This window comes from Onychostruthus taczanowskii, unplaced genomic scaffold (assembly GCF_017590055.1).
Source record: "Onychostruthus taczanowskii isolate IOZ18803 unplaced genomic scaffold, ASM1759005v1 scaffold21, whole genome shotgun sequence".
Taxonomy (NCBI): Eukaryota; Metazoa; Chordata; class Aves; order Passeriformes; family Passeridae; genus Onychostruthus; species Onychostruthus taczanowskii.
In genome coordinates, this window is record NW_024499351.1 from 5,669,966 (window position 1) to 5,690,561 (window position 20,596).

Here is a 20,596-nt window from a genome sequence, read left to right on the forward strand (position 1 = left end):
GTTTGTGCTAACATGAAGTGTACTGGAAGTTGACAAGTGTTCAAACAAAAAACAAAACAAAAAAACCAAACAAGAGGCAGCATGGCAGGCAAATTAAACAGCTTTCCACACAAGCTCGTTATAAGAAATGACTCCTTCAGGAATTCCAATGCTTCTCCTTGTGAGCATTAAATGCAGAAGGAGAAACTGCTGCCTTCCAAACCAATGGCAGAGGCCATTGCTGTGTCCCTCCCACTAGTATCTCTTCAGTTTTTCCTGAGTCAAGACAGATGATATCACACTTGTCAATAAAAATAGTGTGGCCAGCAGGATGAGGGAAGGAATCATCCCCCTGTACTCAGTTCTGGTGAGGCTGCACCTCAAGTGCTGTGTCCAGCTCTGGGCCCCTCACTACAAGAAGGACATTGAGGTGCTGGAACGTGTCCAGAGAAGGGCAACGGAGCAGGGTCTGGAGCACAACTCCTGTGAGGAGAGGCTGAGGGGGCTGGGGGTGTTTAGCCAGGATAAGAGGAGGCTCAGGGGTGACCTTGTTGCTCCTTACAGCTGCCTGAAAGGAGGGTGCAGCCAAGTGAGAGTCTGCCTCTTCTACCAGGCCACCAGGGGCAGGATGAGAGCAAATGGCCTCAAGCTGCATCAGGGTAGGTTCAGGCTGGACATCAGGAGGAATTTCTTCACTGAAAGAGTGGTCAGGCATTGAAACAGGCTGCCCAGGGAGGTGGTGGAGTCACCATCCCTGGGAGTGTTCAAGATACAATTGGGCATGGCACTCAGTGCCATGTTTTAGTTGTCTGACATAGTGGTGGTTTGTCCAAGGTTGGACTCATTATTGGAAGCCTTTTCCAACTTTAATGACCCCATGGTCACAGGTGACTTGCAAAACAGAGTTTAGAGCATTTCATTACTTACACTATCAAGTGCCTACTCCTGTGGCACTTTACTTCCAGAGTAATTTTAGAGGAGGACTACCATTACAATAACTTGCTATACTGGCAGCTTACACTAGAACAAACTTCCCTAGCATAGTTAAATATCTCCAAGGGGAATCTGCAAGTGGCTTCAAGTCAGTTGCTAAACAGAACAATACAAAATAAACCAAGTGGTCTTGACAACCTGTAGTTTTCTTTCATTCAACATCCTGCCAAAATATTCATTTTGACAGCAACAGAAAACAGGTAGAGCAGAAGGAGCTCCTTATATCAGGCCACATTCTGGACTCTGCAAGTATCACAATGAAAGCACAAGTAGGTTGCAAGTATCACCTGGCAGAAACAGAGCTTCAGCTGTGGTCTTCCTTGAGGAAAGATGCATAGTATGCACAAAACAAACTGCTCATCTACTCTAGGAGTAGGCAGACAGTGGGGATTTCACTACACATAGCCTCTTCCCATGTCACACAAAAGATTCATTCAAAAATGGCTCATCTCAATAGAACCTTCCAAAGTTTCTCACTTTTATTCCACCTTGAGCAATGCAGAAATTCTTGGCTGTTCCTCCTCTGTGTTAATCTCAGTTAATAGCCTTTTCCCATTCACTTTGTTGGACATCCCCAAGATATTCATAAAGAATACAAAGAATCCTCAAAAAGCTCAAGTCAAAAAAAGGCAGTGCAGGTCAATGATGCCAAAACCCTGCCAATTTCTCAAAGGACTCTGACTACTCTGACAACAGTTGGTAACTATTTAGTCCAAGAGGTGTTACATAGAACTGCAATTGATGGGTGAGCAAAATCACTAACAGAAGTAAATTCCAACCTTTAGTTACTGTAGACTTTTACAAGTCCTGAAAGAATTAACATTCAAGGAATACAACATATCTCCACATTGAGTGCAATGATTTTCCACTTCTGGCATTCAGATGCTTGCACATCCTCCAGCATTCTTTCACTGGATTCTGCAGTTTGCCATCAGTGGAATCTATGTTCAGAGTTACCCTGCGATCACAGGTGTTTGTAATGGAGTTGAGTAGACCATCCCTCAGCTCCTTGAATGAAAGATCCAGAAAGACACAAAGCAGTACAAGAAGGCTGCTTGATGAGACACTAAGTATGGGCAATGCATTAGGAGAGTGACGGCTTCTTCCTTGGAATTGTCGACTGCTTTTCCAATGTTTTCAAGCAGTTGCTTGTCAGATAGATAGCAGGTGCACTTAGCCTAAAAAGAGAGCTTAGGAAAAACAGTCCTCACTAGCAGGCACTTTTCCAAGGATGTTCTGGAAACCTGTGTTTCCATTCGTCAAGAAAGCAACATGAGAATTTCGCAGAAGTTTCCAACTACTATTGTGGATGGAGCCCGGCAGTGCTGAAGTTCAACAACCATCTCTCTTCTGGCAGAGTTCAGGCAACTGGATAGTTTAGTTTAATACAGCTCAAAACCTTCTTCCAAGGCCTTGCAGACTAGAATTTATATCTTTAGATAAAAACTAATGACAATTTAGCCTAAGAATTTCCATGAAAGCTCCTGTGAGCCCTTTTCCTGAAACCCTTGCAACTGTTAAATGGAATAAAGCACTGAACCAAAGTTTCAGCAAGAAGCCAGAGAAGGCACTTGAAGACTCATGTTGCAGACACTTTCTGTCAGCTTCCACTGACGTGGTATCACTGGAGCCTGTTTTGCAAACTGCTTGTTCAGAACCAGACTGCAGGAGGAGTCTTTGAAAGCAGTAAATGAAACCTGCACAGATCCAGCAGGACCTGTGCAAGAAGAGCAGACAAGAGATCAGTACTTGATGATGCTGCCCAATGCTTTTTACCTGTGACATTTAACACTGCTGGGAATGTAACAAAACTCCTACACATCCACATTACTAACAGGCAAAATAAAACCAAAGACCGTGAGTAAAATGGCAGAAAGAGGCTGCCCCCACCTGTTCCTTCTCTCCCCCTACACATGCACTGTCTGAAGCACCATCCCTGGATGCACTTGGCAGAGGCAGGAGGTTGCCCAATTGTGCACAGCCCTCCTGCTGGTACAACACAGGTCCTCCTGGGCACACCGTGAAGAGACAGTGTCAAAAGCCACACTCTGCTACAGCAGCCAAAACCTAAAGCATTTAAACTCAAGTTTCATGCCCTGTACCTCTGCCAAATCAGCCCCATAGTAAAAACAGTGAAAACTGCATGATAATCCAAAGCTTTTGGTGGAAATCCTGTGAGTCCATGGAGCAGTACAAAAAGACCCACTAAAGGCTGTGCTGTAATTCCAGAAAAAGAGGCAGCTCAGACATTCCACAGCCTGTGCTTAAGCAGTGCAGCAGCCAAATTCATACAAGAAACAAGCAGGCAAAATGCTACCCTTGGATGAGAAAATCAGCTTCCGCATACTCTTTTTCTCAGTCTCTTAGAGAGCATGACAAATGCTCGCAGTCTCCTGTTGCAGTTTTCCAGCTCTTGCTGAATGACATTCCTTCCTTTGTGCTCATCAGGAAGACAGGATAGCAGAAGTTTTGAGCTTCACAAGGTTTTGAGTTAACAACAAGGTTACAAGAAGACAATAAACAGTAGCAGTTTGATGAAGACTTTTTTGTATACAGCATCTCATTCGAGGTTTCTAATTTACTAAAGCTGCAGATACAATCCTTTCATTTTCTGTATTCATCCAAGGAGTCTTCAAGAACATGCCCTTCTCTCCTGAAGAGAACTCACCAGGCATGGCCTCATTAATTCCTCTCAATTCAGCACTTCTGAGACCACACCTTGAGTGTTGTGCCTTGCTTTTAGGCTCTCCAGCACAAGAGAGGCAATGACACACTGGAACAAACCCAGGACAGTGGTGTCAAGATGTTCAGAGGGCTGGTGCACCCACTGAACAAGGAAAGGCTGCAAGATCAGTTTGCTCAGCTGGAAGAAAGGATGCTCAGGGGATGTGTGTGCAGGGGATTTATTGCTGTTTTCAGCTGTGTAATGGGAGGATAGCAAGACTGCAAAAACAGACTTTTCCCTCAAAGGCACACTGTGAAATGGTCATGCATCAATGGACACAACAGCAACCTTTGCAGATTCCAGGGAGCTATCAGGAAAAAGCTTTTCACAGTGGGGATAGGTCAGTCATTGGAACAGGGCATCTCATCCCTGGAGATACACACATATCTCACCTCAACAGTGTCCTGAGCAACCTGAAGTGATCTGACATTGGATCTGATACTAAGGCTGGCCCTGTTTAGGACAGAGGGCTCAGAGATGTCCACAGGTTTCCTTCAGCATTAAACATTCCATCATCCTGCATCACTGACCAGAACAGCTTCCTTACAAAGTGAAATAATTCTAACCAAAGAAACTGGGCTTAGCCACAGGAATTAAAATTCAATACCCAGAATAGAGATTAAAGGATTCTTTACTGCTGTTAGCCTGAAAACTTGGAGATGCAATGTTAGCATAAAGGAAGTCAATGAGCGAAAGACTTCCACTGCATCAAGTAACCTTTTTAAAAATACCCTCTGTGGTCTGTCTGTATACTCTGCCATGGAGCTTCAGGAAGGTCTATACACAGATGTGCCTGCAGTGACCCTCTGTTACTCTCAAGAAACACTCCCACATTCGACATAAGGAACCTGCTGCAACAGAAATGCTCTCAGGTAACACAGCATTACAGTTCTGTTAAACAGCTTTTCTCACTCCGTGCGTTTCCCTGAAGAGCAAAAGACCTATTTGGAAACATATCCAGATATCATCAATGACATTGAGCAGCACAAAAGAAATCCCTGTCAGCCAGCTTTGGATTTTGATCACAACGAGCTTCCAGGAGAGCATAATCCAGCTAAGCAGAACCTGGACAAGGAATGATCAAGAAAAGGGCAAGGAGGGAACTGTGAAAAGCACAAAGGGAAATCCACAACTGGAGAGAAACCTTTGGTGAGGAAGGAGAATCAGAAAAGGTAAGATTGCTGGGGAATGGGAGTGAGGGAAAGTGTTTTCTAGAAAAAAAAAGCCAAAACTGACTCAAGAGTGGCCTACCTGGGTGGAAGGCCTCTGGATCGTAGATAGTTCTTTTCCCAAATGAGAAGCACGAGGCCAAAGGACCAAGAGCAACTGGGAACCTCCTACACTGCTGCGGTGATTCAAAACCCTGTGAGCAAGAGGGACATAGAAACCCAGCATCGTTGGGTTGCACTGCCTTGTCACAAAATGAGCATTCACAGGGCATATTGTGTGCATTGCTCCCCCTACCTTCGCCTAAGTTTCCTGCCATCGGTGAGCCAAATATGCCAGACTAACAAAACCAAGATAACCAGACATGGAGGATGTTGTTGGAAGGCGCAGAAAAAGAAAAATGAACCTGAAATGAGGACTGACACTGGGTATCTTAAATGCCAAGCCCAACCCCCCTTTGGTTACTGTAGTTTCATCTGCTAATTAAGTACGCAAATGCTGACAGCCAGGCACGAGAAGATAAATGTAGGGAAAAAAAACACTTGATAAAGGGATATCCTAAAATCACTTAAGTTCTTTTAACAACAGTTTTATTACTAAGTTAAATCAGCCATTCATCTGAAATTCCAAAACTCTTTGGGAAAATGGAATCACAAGGAAAAGTTCTGATGCACTCTAGTACTGTACACTGCCTGTCAGCTCCAGAAAACACCACTTATTTGCACAGACAAGAAGGAAAACAGCATTACATAACTCAGTACATTAGTGCTAAAAATGCAAGGACTAACAACTGAGTTTAGGTAAATCCCCAATAATCTTAACAACCTCTAAATATATAAATCATGGGCAAAATTTATGAGTTTGAAATGATAATTGTGAATGTTTTTTACGATCTACGTATAAAAGAAAAGGCATGAAACTACCCAATAGCTTGTAAACTGAAAACTTAATAGAAGGCTTTATACAAATAATGGCTGCATAGATAATGCACACTAAATATGTAAATACATGCACCCATCCTTCCCCCTGCTCTCATCTACCACACTGAAACAACAACATTACCTTTTTGGTTGACATTACCTTTAATGTCTCGATGAACAATACCATGTTCATGTAGTACATTGATAGCAATCGTGATCTGCTTTGAGTACAGCCTAATGACATGCTCCTGAAGGCCCAGTTTTGATACCTCCTCCAGAGTGCCCTCATCACAGTACTCCATGAAGATGTACATCTCTTCCTGTTTTGGGAAGCAAACCAAATGTCATTTGGTATAATTTTTTATATTTTAAACACTGAATTAATATATAGTTTTCCCTACATCCTTCATTGTTCATTAAATAAATAATGAAAGTATCATGTAATGTCTTAATGAAAGTATCACTTACCATGAAATACCTAATATTCTATTGCACAGCTATGGAAAACTCTCTGTTACATGCCTATCTGCCTCATTTGTACATAACTGATACTATTCAGTGGTACCAAGTGCTTTGGCATCAAGCAAATGACACTTTGGAAACCTCGCAGGTGTATACACAGAAATTTATAGAGATTCTTTCCTTTTTTAGAGAAGGGCAAAAAAAAAAGGCACAAAATGATGTTTTGGGCTTGTTTTTTTATCCCTTCTCTCTCAGTTCCTGCAGTATTATGTGTTGACTGCTTGAAATGGGCAAGCTTTTTGTTCTTTGCTGTGGCTTGAACAAGCATGCCAACTCTAACTCACTTCAAGGAAAAAATTAAGTTTCTGCTCCCACTCTGTCTCCAACCCAGCTGGTTTCAGACAAACTGAATTAATATAAAAAGATGGCAAAGACACCAAAGACACTTAGAATCTAGTTCAAGAAACCAATGACCCAGGGGCACAGACACCCAAATTTGTGTCTCAAATAGAGAACTGCAGAAAGCAGCCATGTCCCCTTCTAAACCAGCAATGGGTCACCAAACAACTTTTTCCACATTGAGCAAACCAGTCAAATCCAAGCAGCACTTTCCAGCAAGACATGAGGACTTGAGACTCACAAGTGGGAAGAGCATGTGGAAAGCAGAGAGTAATAAAAAGCTGGGTATCCCAGCACACACCACTGGAATCCAACTCCATAGAAAAATACACTTCATTAGCTCTGCTGCTCAAGCATGAAAACTTGCTTTTTCCTTTTGAAGAGATGCTAGCCAAATTCCAATACTTGTCTGGAATCAAGATTTAAATGCCAGCAGAATATTTTTCCAGGAATCAACATGGGACATGATACAATACAAGTACAACCTTTGCTGCTAACAGGGACAGGTTTTAGCCTGTCTAGTCTTTATCTACATACAGGAGCTACCATACCATATATGACATAACTTGCTTTTAGACCAGTTCAACAGAGTAGCAGCATAGAATAGTTCCAGCGTTACTCACTCTATTCACTTATTTTAAGCCTCCTCTGTTTATGTACCAGTTCCAAAAAGTCTCTCCTAACTATGTTTCAGAGACCTCAATATCCAGAGGAAAAAAGACACACTGCTATTCACAGAGATAACCAGACAAGATTTACTAGAATGTTCTCATGTAAAAACCTCAAAAAATGCAAAGCTTCTTAAAATTTTCTCTCTGCCTTATAAAAAAGTCCCAATAATTTATGTTTTCTTACCCTGTGGAGCTCCACACCAAAATAACGAACCAGATTAGGGTGTTTGATGCCTTCAAAAATCTTCAGTTCATCAGCTGTTTCTTTGATGGTTTTGTGATCATTAGGTTGAAATCTTATCTGCAAGAAAGATTTGTCATTGTTTTGATGCTATTTCAAATTAATAAGGAACAAAAAAAGCAAACAACCTGTCCTAAACTCAAACACAACAAAAAGCTTTTGTTGTTGTTGTTGTTGCTGAATACCATATCACACAAAAAGCCCCCAATTACCCCTCTCCATCCCCAAACTGAAACAAATAAAGTACACTAAGCTATTTCTGGAAAATTACCTACAACTATGATGACTTAGAAACTTTATAAGAGCAATACACTCTTGTGTCAGTGTGTCAATACACTCGTGTGCACATATCAATCTCTTCTGTGCTTGCCTTCTAGCTTAAGTGTGGTAGACAGACACAACACAAGAGAATCTGAAAGCAATGTCAGAGAGAGCTATCATTCAACAGAGATTTTTTGCCAGGTACTTCACCACCAGAGTCTAAGTGATCCCTTTGAGGGGTTTATTCAATGAGAACAAGGCAGCTGCAAGGAAAAGGTGTGGCATAAAACAAATACAATCAAAGGCTTTGATGAAAGAAACCACGTTTTCATTACTTCTCCTACAATATGCTGTGATGGACTGTTCAATGAGGAAAAACATTATCAGGCGTTCTGAAAAACTGATTTAAAGCTTCTAACCACACACAGATAAGCATGATGAATAGCAAGTTATGGAAGATGATACCTTAACCATATTGTTAGAAAACAGAAGCTTCATTAACTGAGTGCAGGACAACTTCCAAAGAAATAAATGGACATAATTGCAGTGAAGGCAATATATTGCCTTCAGTTGCTAGGATGTTATGATTGTTACATTCTCTGTAACAATTCCAGGATACAGTTTGTACTCAAGCACTGGTATAATTAAATACATGAAGATTACAAAGAGGTGACAAATTATATTCAAGTATTTACATATTTTCTAATGCATAGTTGCAATACTATGTATTTGTAGTAAAGCTTGCCCACTATAATCTGAAGTAATTTCAATGACACTGTGGATGAGGTAATACAACCACAGTGTCATTGGTGCAAGGGCAGGGGAATGCAGTGTTCTTAACTAGTTTAAAAAAAATTCATAAATCTAACTTCCCTCATGTTATTCTTAAAGAAATCCAGAAAAGCCTTTTATTTGGAAGTTGCAAACAGTTTTCATTCAAGCCTAGTGAAACAAACAACTCTCAAACAAGATCTATTTATGAGCTTACTTCAGCTTCTGCTAAAGAGCACACACATGCTGATCTGCAAACAGCATCTGCACCTAGAAAGCAACTTTGAATTACAGAAACAGAGTGCAGCTGATGGGGGGGAAAAATGTTATTTCATCAGGAGAAAAAAAAACATAACAGCAACAAAATCTCAAGTGTTGGTATTAGTCAGTGACTGAGTATGGTACAAGGAGTTAAGCACAAGCCCAGTCTTGCTTCTCTATACCTTGGAGGTCACATGCATATTGTGTGTGTGTGTAAGAACTGGCTCATAAAATGTAATTGCTGCAACATCCAGTGGTTGTCACAGTAACTGCTGTGAACACTTAATGTTTGCAGTTGTCTAAAGATGTAGAAATGCATTAAAACTAAACAATAATTTAAAAGAAAAACAACCACAAGGTGTGGTAGGGGAAACAGATCTCTATGCCTACACAGCTTTACTTCTATCCTGAAAACTAGATTTTCTGTACCCACCAAGTTAGTCAGCAGTTTTGTGACTCAACCTAGCTCATACTATGGGAGAAGCTGAAAAACATCTGATGTCACACTTCCTATCTTTTGCTCTAAGGAATGAAGAAAAAAGTAATAAAATATGAGAGGAAACAGTGCAAAGTAAAATATAAATTTGTGTACAGTCTTCACAAATCTTTTTTAATTATTTAAAATCTCTTAATGGAAGTTCATATAAATTAAGTGTTCATTTAAATTCACAAAGCATCCCATGATATCATTAAAAAAATATCCATTTTACATATATTTAAATTGAAAGTTATAAACTGAAAAGCAACTTGAGGAAAAAGTGCTAACAGCAGCTGTGGCTACATGAAGAAACCATTTGTCTTCCCATCCTTTTCCTGTTAGCTAACAGCAGTGTGCAGAAACCCTCAGTGCCTCCTATGTCACCCACATTTGGTTTAGGGAGAAAACAAGGGCAGCAGTGATTCGTGTATTCACAGTACTCACTTCCTTCATTGCCATCAGCTCTCCAGTGTCAACACTGATACAAGTATAGACCTTCCCATACTGGCCTTCACCTGCGAAGTTAGGGTAAGGAAAATTCAGTACACTGCCTTCAACAAGCAACAGGTACATCAACTGCATAGAGGAAACATCACAGCTTTTTCCCTTTCTTTTAATTTACAACTCCAAGTTGCTTTTAACTGTACCAATAACACATTCATAGCCCTCAATTCAAGCTGAATGAAAGTAAAAACATTAATCAGCTGACCTGAAAACTTCCCAAGAACAAATATTTTCCCCCAAATTCCCACACCAGAGAGTAAAATATGATCATACAGGGGAAACAATAAGATTGGTGAATTAAATCCCAGAGTTCCAACTAATTTCCATTCATATTTCTGGTTCTTCCAAATGTAGAACTTGAGCATTTCATAAGTTTAAACACATGCAGGTAACACAAGATCATACCTAAGTAAGAGTCCTAACCAAGTCCTTCTCCTTGTTTCCTGTTACTTGACCAATGAAAACGTCAGTGACCTTCTACATTAAGAAAATCCTAGCCACAATAGTATTTTGTATATTAATATTTGGATTTCAATAAAGTTGACAATACCTATGCAGAGACCAAAGATTTTTAAACACAGTCTTTGATTTCCTTCAAAAATACAAAGTTTGGTATTTTAGCTAGGTAAATGAAAGTATAAAGAACATACCAATTTTGTTTCCTCTCTGCCACTTGAAAGTCACTTTTCTCAAACCTACATGCATGACGTTATCGTAAGATTTCGGTGTGTCACAAACTTGGCCAATAATGTTCTTCCTTCTCATCTCTCTGTATCTCCTTTCTTCAAACAACTGAACAGACTTTTGAACAGCTTCCATCGGGGCTTGCTTGGAAGCAGTGTCTAAAAAGAGTGATGAACAATTTCCTTGATTGAGAAATATTCACCATCATATTTTGTTATCTTTTGATATCACATGAAATACCCAGAGTTAAAACTATTTTGTGAGTCTAATTAAGATGTAGGAAAATAATAAGACATTTTAACAATCACATATGAAACTATCACTTATGAACTATCACTTATCACATACAAAACTAAGGTAAAATGAAAACAATTGTACTTTCCTAATCATCTCTTACTTGATTCAAAGAAATCACATTTATGAAATGCAACACACTTGTTTGCATTTGACCTGTAACTAACCTCTGAGACTGGAAATATGTTAGGGTCGTAAAGCACTAAGGAAAGAAGGACAGGTAAGGTTTTGTTCTTCAGAAATATGAGAGGTTTCTTGAAAGAGCCATGGCATCCGTTATTTCAAAGACTTAGACATATTAGAAACTCCAGCTCTCAAGTCTTATCATGAAACAGCATCTAGTGAGTGAGACCAAAGAGATCTCAGGGCAGTGTTAGCTCATCCCCTCCTAGTAAAGCACAAAAATTATACATCTGTCACTGTTGACACCAGTAGCCTAACCTGTTCCTGGCAGTCTCCAAAGGATGGAGATGATATTCCCAAACTAAGGATGGAGATGATATTCCCAAACTATATATTCTACTCCCCTACCCCAGTTAATACTAGTTCTGCTATACCAAATATGCCTTGCTGTAGTTTTAAATTAAAATCTTTGTCTTATTCACAGAGGACAGTAAAACCAGTTCCCATTACAACAATCTTCTAGAAATTTTCAAGTTTTCCTTCATTCTTCTTTTTCAGTTTAAACAAACTGAAATTCATTCAGTATTTATGTTCTGACTTCTACATTTCACAGTAAGAATTTGTATTTCTTCCTGTGTTCTGTGTAACACACATAAGGAGACCAGTTGCCAATGTGACAGAAATGTTTTTCTCATGTCTCATGAGGTTCCACTCTCACATTTATGTTTGCCAAAATATTTGCAAGTAAGCTTCATGTATTGATCCATACAGTACAGGAGTGTCTGAAGTGATCACCTTACTTTCAGTTTCGTGAAAATCAGTAGTAAGACAGAGAGGAAGGGGCCCCACAATAGCCTTAAATTTAGGAGACAGTGTGGGATCACACACTATTAGACAATAAAATCAGAAAATCCCACACTGGGGAGAGATCTTGGGAAGTGAGGAAGTACTTCCTACTATCATAATTGGGCACTGAATAGGGACAGCAAACTTCTGCAATTTCTGTATAGTAATAAATGAACTCATTTTTGTAGAACACTGGTAGTACCTTTCAGAAACTGAAAAGAATTAACTTTTATAAAGTTTAATTACTCCTACCTTGTGATTCTGTTACAAATATCCCACACCTGCAATCAGGGTTTTATTTTTTCTCCTTCACATGTATAAAGCTGTGAAAACCTCTTCACAATCCACAATAAAATCCAACCTTTCAGTACAACACTGGTCTATCAGACATTACATGATAGTGACTCCTAAACACCTACCTTTGGTCTGGTTGATCAACGTTCTGAGCTCCCAACTCCGCCGGGATGAACCACTGGAATCTCCTTTTGGATACAGTGGCTCTGGAGAAATAACAGTGTGAGGACAAAAGCAGTTTTATCTCATATTAAAGATTATGCCACTCTTTTCAGCAAAAGCTCAAAATTAGTCCTACATATAGGACTAATAACCCTACATGTATAGCAACATATGCTCTTGTAATCAAAATTGACTTCTCTTCAGAAAACAAATTATAAAATAGAATTTCATTCGTATAGAAACACAGATCTCCTTCCACAATTTAGGGAAGCACTTCATGCCAGGGCACTCAGAATCAAATATGCAAGATATTTGTAGGAAAACAATTTTCTAAGGTTCCTTAGAATAAGATTTGTATTCATTCCAACCTAAGCACCTTCCTTTTCATATATCTACAAAAAAAAAAATGGAATAAGCATGAGGCAGACAGTATTTTCAACATTTGCTTAAAAACTAAAAAAGATGAAAAAAATCTCCCGCACCTTTTAATATAAATTTTTAAAGCATTTCTCTCTATGAAATCCAGTGTGAATGACCACAATATCTACTCTATTTTGCTTCAGAATTTGTACTTCCTTTTAATTTGCACAATCAATCTTTCAAGGTACTTGTTGCAATAAATACCACATACACAGGGCCTGTGGAAACCTGACAGAGAAGCCCTGATCAGGACATCAAGTCACACATCCTGCCCCTTCTTCCAGGATTCAAACAGCAAGTATTTGTAACACGAATACTGCAGGGATAAAGAACTGGACAGAAAACACTTCACTATCCTGATGGATCCAGCTCATACCTTATTAACAGTGTTTTGAAATTTACTTTCAAATGGGGTATATAATTCAGAAATCATACTACTAATTTCATCTTGAACACTGAAACTCAGTAAAGCACCAGGAAATCCCTTCAGATACAATTCAGAAACAATATGAATGGCAAGAGAATAATGAATATATCTGAATGACTTCCTCTGACCATATAAGCCCACAAGTTAAAAATCTAAGATTTCTGAATGTGATGAGGTGAAAAAAATTTTTGGAAAGGGTAAGAGCTGGGAACAGAGAAATATGTTAATGACATAAATCATCTGCCAATGAGGTGAAAAAAAATTTTGGAAAGGGTGGGAACAGAGAAATATGTTAATGACATAAATCATCTGCACATCCAGGTCACAATTTGTTACTGTGACAATCACCTTCTCGCTCTTCAGTGGGACTGGAGTGACGACTGAGGGATCTGAACTGCAACTCAGCTGCTATTGAAGCAAGTCGATCATTTTCAGGGACACTGGAACCTCTGTTAAAAAGAGCCATCATACTAATTAACTTGCCATTATAATTTATTTAGTGCAATGCTAATTTAACTGCAGTTTTTAAGAGACAGAACCTCTGAAGCCTAGGATATGAACCATGACAGCAACATGAAAGAAAAGCTGACACCAAAAGGTAAACAAAGAACCCTCTCTATGGTTTTTCCCTCAAATTAAGACTTTTTAGATGATTTTAGTTACGCTGCTCTATGAAAAAGCCCTAAGCTTCCAAAGCATAAACTACTTCAAACTGTTTCTTGCCTGTAGCAATAATCCATTTTCACAACTTGTAACCTACTACTAAGAACAGCTGCTGCAGGATGCAGCTTGTGCCAGCGTTGGATATACAATCAGAAGTGATTCAGCTGGGTGATAATGTGAGCCACATCATCAGATGAAACGTAGTAACTGATTCATATGTGCCTAGTGCACTGCAAACACAGTCACAGTCCACAGTCATTAAGTCAGAATCAATGGAAACATAAGCTGGTTGACAGGAAGGACAAGGACAGCAGCCTGATTGCTTGGAGGCCCCAGTTCTTCCAGACAGCACAGAGTGGAATCAGATGCATCAGAGCAAGAGCCAGATGAACAAGAAGGCTGAACAGAAAGGAAAACAATATTAAGAGAAACAAGTCTTAAATTCTTAGGTCTTCAGCCATCTTCTTCCAGCCCCAGACAACAATTAGTCCACTCAATTTAGAGTTGTAAATTCTTTGCGGAAGTCTTTCTACCCTTTTGGAAAAGGTTCCCCTTTGTGAAGTTTGATGGGGAAGAATTGTGACTGATGTCTACTTAAACATACTATGTTAGAGGTATGAGCTAAACGTTACTGAAAAGTGGGCAACATTGTTAAATCCTTCACTGAAAGCTAACAACTACAAAAAGATGAAAGATACTGTGCATCACAAGGTTCACACACACCTACAAGAGGACTGCCAGTCCTACAGTTGTTTCCAAATTGTATCTGAGTATTACATAAAAATAGTTTTTAAAAACCCAAAAATAACAGAAAACACCACTCACTACTTGAGAACAGAAGCCAAAACCACAGACAACCTATCCCCATGCAAATGTTCTCCATACAATGTTTGCTTTGCACTTCCTTCTTCTGCCCAATCAGATTTTATAAGTTGAAGCAGGAACTGAAACTAAACTAGTGAAAATCCTCATTATTCTTCAGGAATTCGAGGTTTTAAAGAGCAAGAAGGCTAAGGTGGTCCTCAGCATATACACAGCAATGATTCCTGATGCATGAAACGCTTAAAAACAAGAAAAGCTACATCACCTCTAAAATGAAGCAGCAGCTGAACAGGCCTAAGCACCACAGCTTCGAATGCAGATGTCTAAACCCCATTTCAGGCCCATCTTAGGCACCCACACCTTTTATTCATCCAGAAAGTCAGTATGCATATTATTAGGCAAAAAATTATAGTAAAAGAGAAGAATGCTAGGTAATTTTTTGGCTCCAGCCCTGGATAAATAACAAAATTATGAATAATAACCACAGTTAGCTCAAGAATTTACCATCTCTAAAGATTATAAATATAAACCTAGCATAAATGTATAAATACCAGAAAGCTCAATGTAAACAACCAGGTATTAGTGCTTTGGATTTTAATTTCTAGTTATACTATAGTGTTTTGGTTTTTCTTTTGATTATTGTTGTTAAAAAAAAAACTTCACTAGAACTATGGTGGCATTTGTGCACTATGCACTGCCTAGTACAAATGATTTACCAAGTTCCTACATTCAACTTTTCATAGATATTTAATGCTTATAATCATGTCTTAAATGTCTAAAGAGTTTCTGGAAAGCATCCAAAGCTTCTGTCTTTGTGCTATTCTGGCACTGGACTCCACACTTTGCCAAACCACAAAACATTTTGTTGATCCAAAAGATTCCATTTCTCTTTTGGAGCACAAATAAACTAAATTCATAATTAAGACCGCAATGCATCAAAGTTTGCAACTTTCTTTTAACTACAATAAAACAAACAAAAAAAAAAGTAGAAATATATTACATTGTAGTATTTTGCCTCCCTCAATAAACAGAACCCCTAAAAAACCCCAGCAGCCTTCAGAACTGTCTCTTCTTCCACAATTTTTTTCTTCAAATGATTCCTAGCTCATACAGGGTATTAAACACTAACTTAAAAATCCAGACAGTGCATTAAAAAAACCAAGATCATGGGATATTTTATGAACAACCATCAGAAAAATGGCTTCAGAAAAAAAGCTGAGAACTCTAAGAAAAATACAAGTCTTTGAAAAACACTAATTATCTATCCCACTGTCAGCTTATAAAGCTGCCAGAACCTCTTAGTAAATATTTTCTAGCTTTTTACTTACTTGAAAGGACTATTCCTATGCTGCAGACTACTGTCTACTCTGTCTTTTTCATGAGGGGGCTTAAAACAGAAGCATAAAGGATAAATAATGTCTATGCTTGAATGACAAAATATGTATTTCCAACCCAAAAAAAGGCCTAGATTCATAAGCTATACATCTGGAGGCTACTGTATCTGAATGACAAAAATTTCAATATGTATTTCTAACCAAAAAAAAGGCCTAGATTCATAAGCTATACATCTGGAGGCTACTGTAAAAGGTGCAAGTCACATCCTGCAATAAAAATAAAAAACTTGCAGAAAAGATTACATACAAAAAGTGGTAATTTACTTTCCTCTTAATAGCTTAATGCATGCTTGTGCCATGCATCTGACAACAAATCAAACTATGATGGTCTGCTGGCTCACAACCAAAATTTATTTATTACAAAACACTTCATAATCAAGCTATATCCAAGTTTGCTTTGATCACCACCAATCTATAGTTCCTTCAGCACCTCTTTTTTTCTCTACCATCTTTGTGATGTAGTCAGATATATGTATCCATTCATAGGAATTTCTATCCTGAAGAACTTTCAGGACTCTGCAGTAGAAATAAGAATCCAAAAAGCTATTTTTAAACCCTAAGATAACACCATTGTGTTAAGAGCAGGCTTTTCACAGTCAGGAGTGCAGAGGGAAAAAAAGGTAAAGTAGCAAGATATGTCAGTGGTCTGACTTGTAGTATGAGAAGAAGACACACCAACAGTCTGAAATTATAACAGCCAAATGAAACCTCAAAAAACAAGAAAGATACTGACATAGGTCTGTCAAAAAAAAAGCCACTTGTGATGATACAAAAGCTGTTTCCATTACGTATCCTGATACAAGAATAGTTTCTTTAATATTAAGTTTATTCTGCACCACCCTATGAATCCAAAGGTGTAGCAAGAAATGATTTAAAAAATCCTCATGTGTTTAATTTTGCATTTGCCACTATACAGTATTTCAAAATACTTACGACGGACAGCAACAATACCAAAACTGTTAGCTAACATAAAAAAAAAATGAAAATCCTTGCCCTTAGTTGTATCTTGCAGTTGTCTTAGCGGAAGTGATTCCATGATTCTAAGTGTTAGTTATCAGTACTAATTATTTACTAAAGTTATACCAATGAGCTGACTGGCATATGTTCATTGCATGGACATTTTACTGAGCAAATCTGTAATCTACATGCTTTCACTACCACACGTTCAGGCTTTTTGAATCTGAAAGTGGTCTCATCATTGATTTAAGACACGCGATTTTGCTCAAGTCGAACATGAATGAAGGAGCCAGCGGAAGACAAGATGGAGGGAAGAGCGCGGTGCAAACATCTATTAGGATGTATGTGGGAACAGTTATGTGGGTGATGTAGGGAGGATGAGTCTGCTACGTCACGGAGCGCAGCTACCTGGTCTCATTTGCACTGCTGAGAGGTTTGGGCTGGGCTGAGTCGCTCCCAACGGGAGCGGGGCGACTCACAGCAACGCTGCCATGGCTCCGCGCATCGCAAGGGACGCTCCGCGTGCTGTGGCAAGAAGAAAAACTTCAGGAAACAGTTAAAAAAAAAATGTATGGAGTTGAAAGTTTGTTTTAGAAACAAAATATTGAAGTGTGTATAATGATGCCTGATTTTAGACAGTTTTGCAATTACATGAAAATTTTTATGTGGAATAATTCTGGGTCTCAGAAGCTTTGTGGCTGCCAATGTACACAGTAATAATAATCCTCAAAATAAAAATCTTCTAATCTTTAGAATACTACTAGTTTCTGCCAAAGGTAAGTGGCTTCTGAAAAAAAAGTCAATTGTAGAGTTTCTCACTATCATATTCTTGGAGAATAGGGCTCTCTGTGTAAAATTATGCATGGTGATGTTTATTTCGAAAATTTTTTTAACTATTTTTGCAATAATTCTCATGTCAACTCTTTCAAAGGCACGATAAAAGATCCACTGTTTTAAGCTTATTCACAGTAGGCTGGTAATGATGCAGAAATGCCACCATATCTCAGAATGCTCCATTTTTAAGTTCAATGTATGTAATTTCCAGAAAGCACTGCCACAGGAAATTAGGCAGGCATTCAAAGTGTGGAAGGAAAGAAGTGTCTTGTTAATGAGCAGTTTTCACTGAATTAAAGCCTTTTATGTTGAAACACTGGTTACAGGAAAGATAAAGGGGATAAGAATGGCTTCAAAGTGAGAACCCATGCACCAACAGAAAGTGGGGTGGCCAAGCAGCAAGAAAAGGAAATTGCATTGTCCTTAAAAGCACATCAATAAATTCTGGATCACAAACATGCTAATTTTTTCTATCTGCTTTGCCCTCAAATGGAAAGAAAAGGTGCTCCCCTTACTAACACTCAGCATAGCCAAGAGAGGATAAAACAGTTTAAAATGCTGTACTAATGCTCAATACCTGAAGCCTTCAGGTGTGGGGATGATGAGATGAGGATTTGGTGGATCACTATGGCACCGAGGCACTTTTACAGGACGGGGACTGTTTCGATGAACAGCTGCAATCATAAAACAGATCACATTTACTCAGATGTCAGAAAAACTCTCTTAAAGGCCATTTCAAGACAGAAAATTAAAACAAATTCCTATTTACAGACTTAAGTGTGAACTGGCATGTATTTTCTTATTCTTTAATAAAAATACATATTATTCCAACTTTAAATAAATCAATTGTATGTATTAATACTTTTCATATTTTTGTATTGCTTAACTCATCTGTAAAATAATGAAAATTCTCCAGACAGTCAAAAACTAGCAGTTAGAAAATGTGCACATACTTCACAAAAACTTCACTATTTTTACTTCACAAATTATTCTTATTGCAAAATAAGTATTAACCAAATAATACTTGGCAAACCAAAGAGCAATATTATGTTCCTTTCCATAAGAATTAAGCTTTCTCAGACAGTAACAGAAAGCAAATTAAGCTGTGGAAAAACCCACGTGTGACAGTTTTATCCAACCTAATGCCCCCATGACAGTCTGCCCCAACAAAGTGGTACAAATGGACAGGACAAAACCCAAATGGGCAGTCACTACCTTTAGGCCCAACTAATTCAGTGCCTCCAAGAGCAGTCTGCACCATCTGCCCCCAACTCCTCCTTAAATACTAAGAAAAATACCGTGGCAGTCACATCTCAAGACAGCTGGCTGCCCACCAAACCATGAGTCAGTACTTTCTGCCAGGCTAGGTTCCTCTCAGGGAGCTAAGTTTCTGCCTTGTTTGCACTACTATGGCAAACAAAAGATGGCAGGGCCAGATGCTGGTAATCCTGCTGTAATTGGCAAATACACTAGCAGGAGACCCAGAGGGCAGCTCCAACCGCACCCAGGCAGACATCAGCTGTTTCACAAAGCAAAACGATAAAACACCAAGAGATACACAGCTGTGGATCTAGAGGCAGCAGTGTGAACACAACTGGATTCTCAGCTTCAGGACAAGAAGTAAAGGCCATAGTGGGTTTATGTCCTTCAAAATGGTATGCAAATACAACTAGGAAGTCTTATTTTTCTTCTGGTCAGGAGACAGGAATGGGTATCTGCAATATCTGCAGCCAGGATACAGTCTATGTTAAATTTCACATGTATTGAAGTTTCAGACTGCTGTTGAAGTCTGCACCACTTATCTGTGTCACCTCCTCCCCATGCCTCTGAGACAAAAGCTGTCGAGCAATTTAGTTTGAGTGATCTGCAGTGTCTGCAGCAGCTTTTATAAGAGTTTCAATAATTTGGCATCATCATGCTGGTGATTCACCTAAAACAGGCCTCCCTCTCAACAGTGAATGAAAGTGAATGTACGGGTTTTAAATTACTGTACAGAATTTGGCTAAATTTGATTTTAGACTATGCTTCTTTGATTGACTTTCACTGCAAAAGGTTTGTCAGCTATAATACTTTCTCATCAAAATGATATGAAAGCAAGCTTTCCTGAAAAACTGGAAAACCTCGGCTGGGAGAAGATTACCGTCCCCTCATGTCTGCCATCATCAAGTCTGCCCAAGACATGGGCACCAGGTGAAAGATAAAAAAGAAGCCAAAGGATTTTGAAAAGTAAATGAGTCAATGGAGTTGAGAGGAGGAAGACAGAAACAGTGCTGAGAAAGAGTAAAAGGCACACACAGCAGATGAAACATTCTTTTCTCAAGATGCATCATCAAATATGTTGACTTCACATACATATATATACATATAAAGATGTATTTTACATTATGCCATATTTTAAAGCAGAGAACTGCTTTGCACAGCTCCCATGTATAACTCATGTGTATTTGGCAACATAAAGTCCATTAGAAGCAAAAACATCTGCAGTGCCAAAGTGTAAATAGCTGCAGCGCCACAATGAAAGGTTGGGAGAGGGAGCTGTAACTGCCTTCTTCAAGTTAAAATCACTTCTTTAGCTGATCTTTAAACAACACAGCCATTTCCTATAAGATTTGCTGGACTACACAGGAAGGATAAAATGACAGGAAAGAATCTGTAAAGCTTTGAAATTTCTTGGGTAAAACTACCACATATTTACACTTTATCAAGGAATAATGGTTTCACATCAACAATCACAAATAGATTGAAAATACTTTTATTGGTATTTCTCACATTTTAAAAGCACTTTACAATCAAAATTCTGTAACAGCAGCAGCAAAGCTCCAGAACAAATGCCAGTAACTTCTG

The 20,596-nt window shown here is 38.8% G+C and overlaps 1 protein-coding gene across 6 annotated transcripts in view; it reads right to left on the reverse strand.

Annotated features, from left to right (window-relative positions):
• The window catches only part of MAP3K4 (mitogen-activated protein kinase kinase kinase 4), a 67,877-nt gene that overhangs the window by 2,769 nt on the left and 44,512 nt on the right, over positions 1–20,596 (reverse strand). For 4 of the 6 annotated variants that reach the window (XM_041404193.1, XM_041404196.1, XM_041404195.1 and 1 more), the window contains exons 16-22: positions 18,330–18,426; positions 13,431–13,531; positions 12,199–12,279; positions 10,483–10,674; positions 9,773–9,843; positions 7,501–7,617; positions 5,945–6,104 (exon numbers count right to left, since the gene is read on the reverse strand). In XM_041404193.1, coding sequence (XP_041260127.1) covers positions 5,945–6,104; positions 7,501–7,617; positions 9,773–9,843; positions 10,483–10,674; positions 12,199–12,279; positions 13,431–13,531; positions 18,330–18,426 — 819 coding nt within the window. Of the gene's footprint in view, positions 1–4,948; positions 5,061–5,944; positions 6,105–7,500; positions 7,618–9,772; positions 9,844–10,482; positions 10,675–12,198; positions 12,280–13,430; positions 13,532–17,326; positions 17,444–18,329; positions 18,427–20,596 lie in introns of those variants that run through there. The other 2 variants (XM_041404199.1, XM_041404197.1) reach the window with 2 other exon arrangements.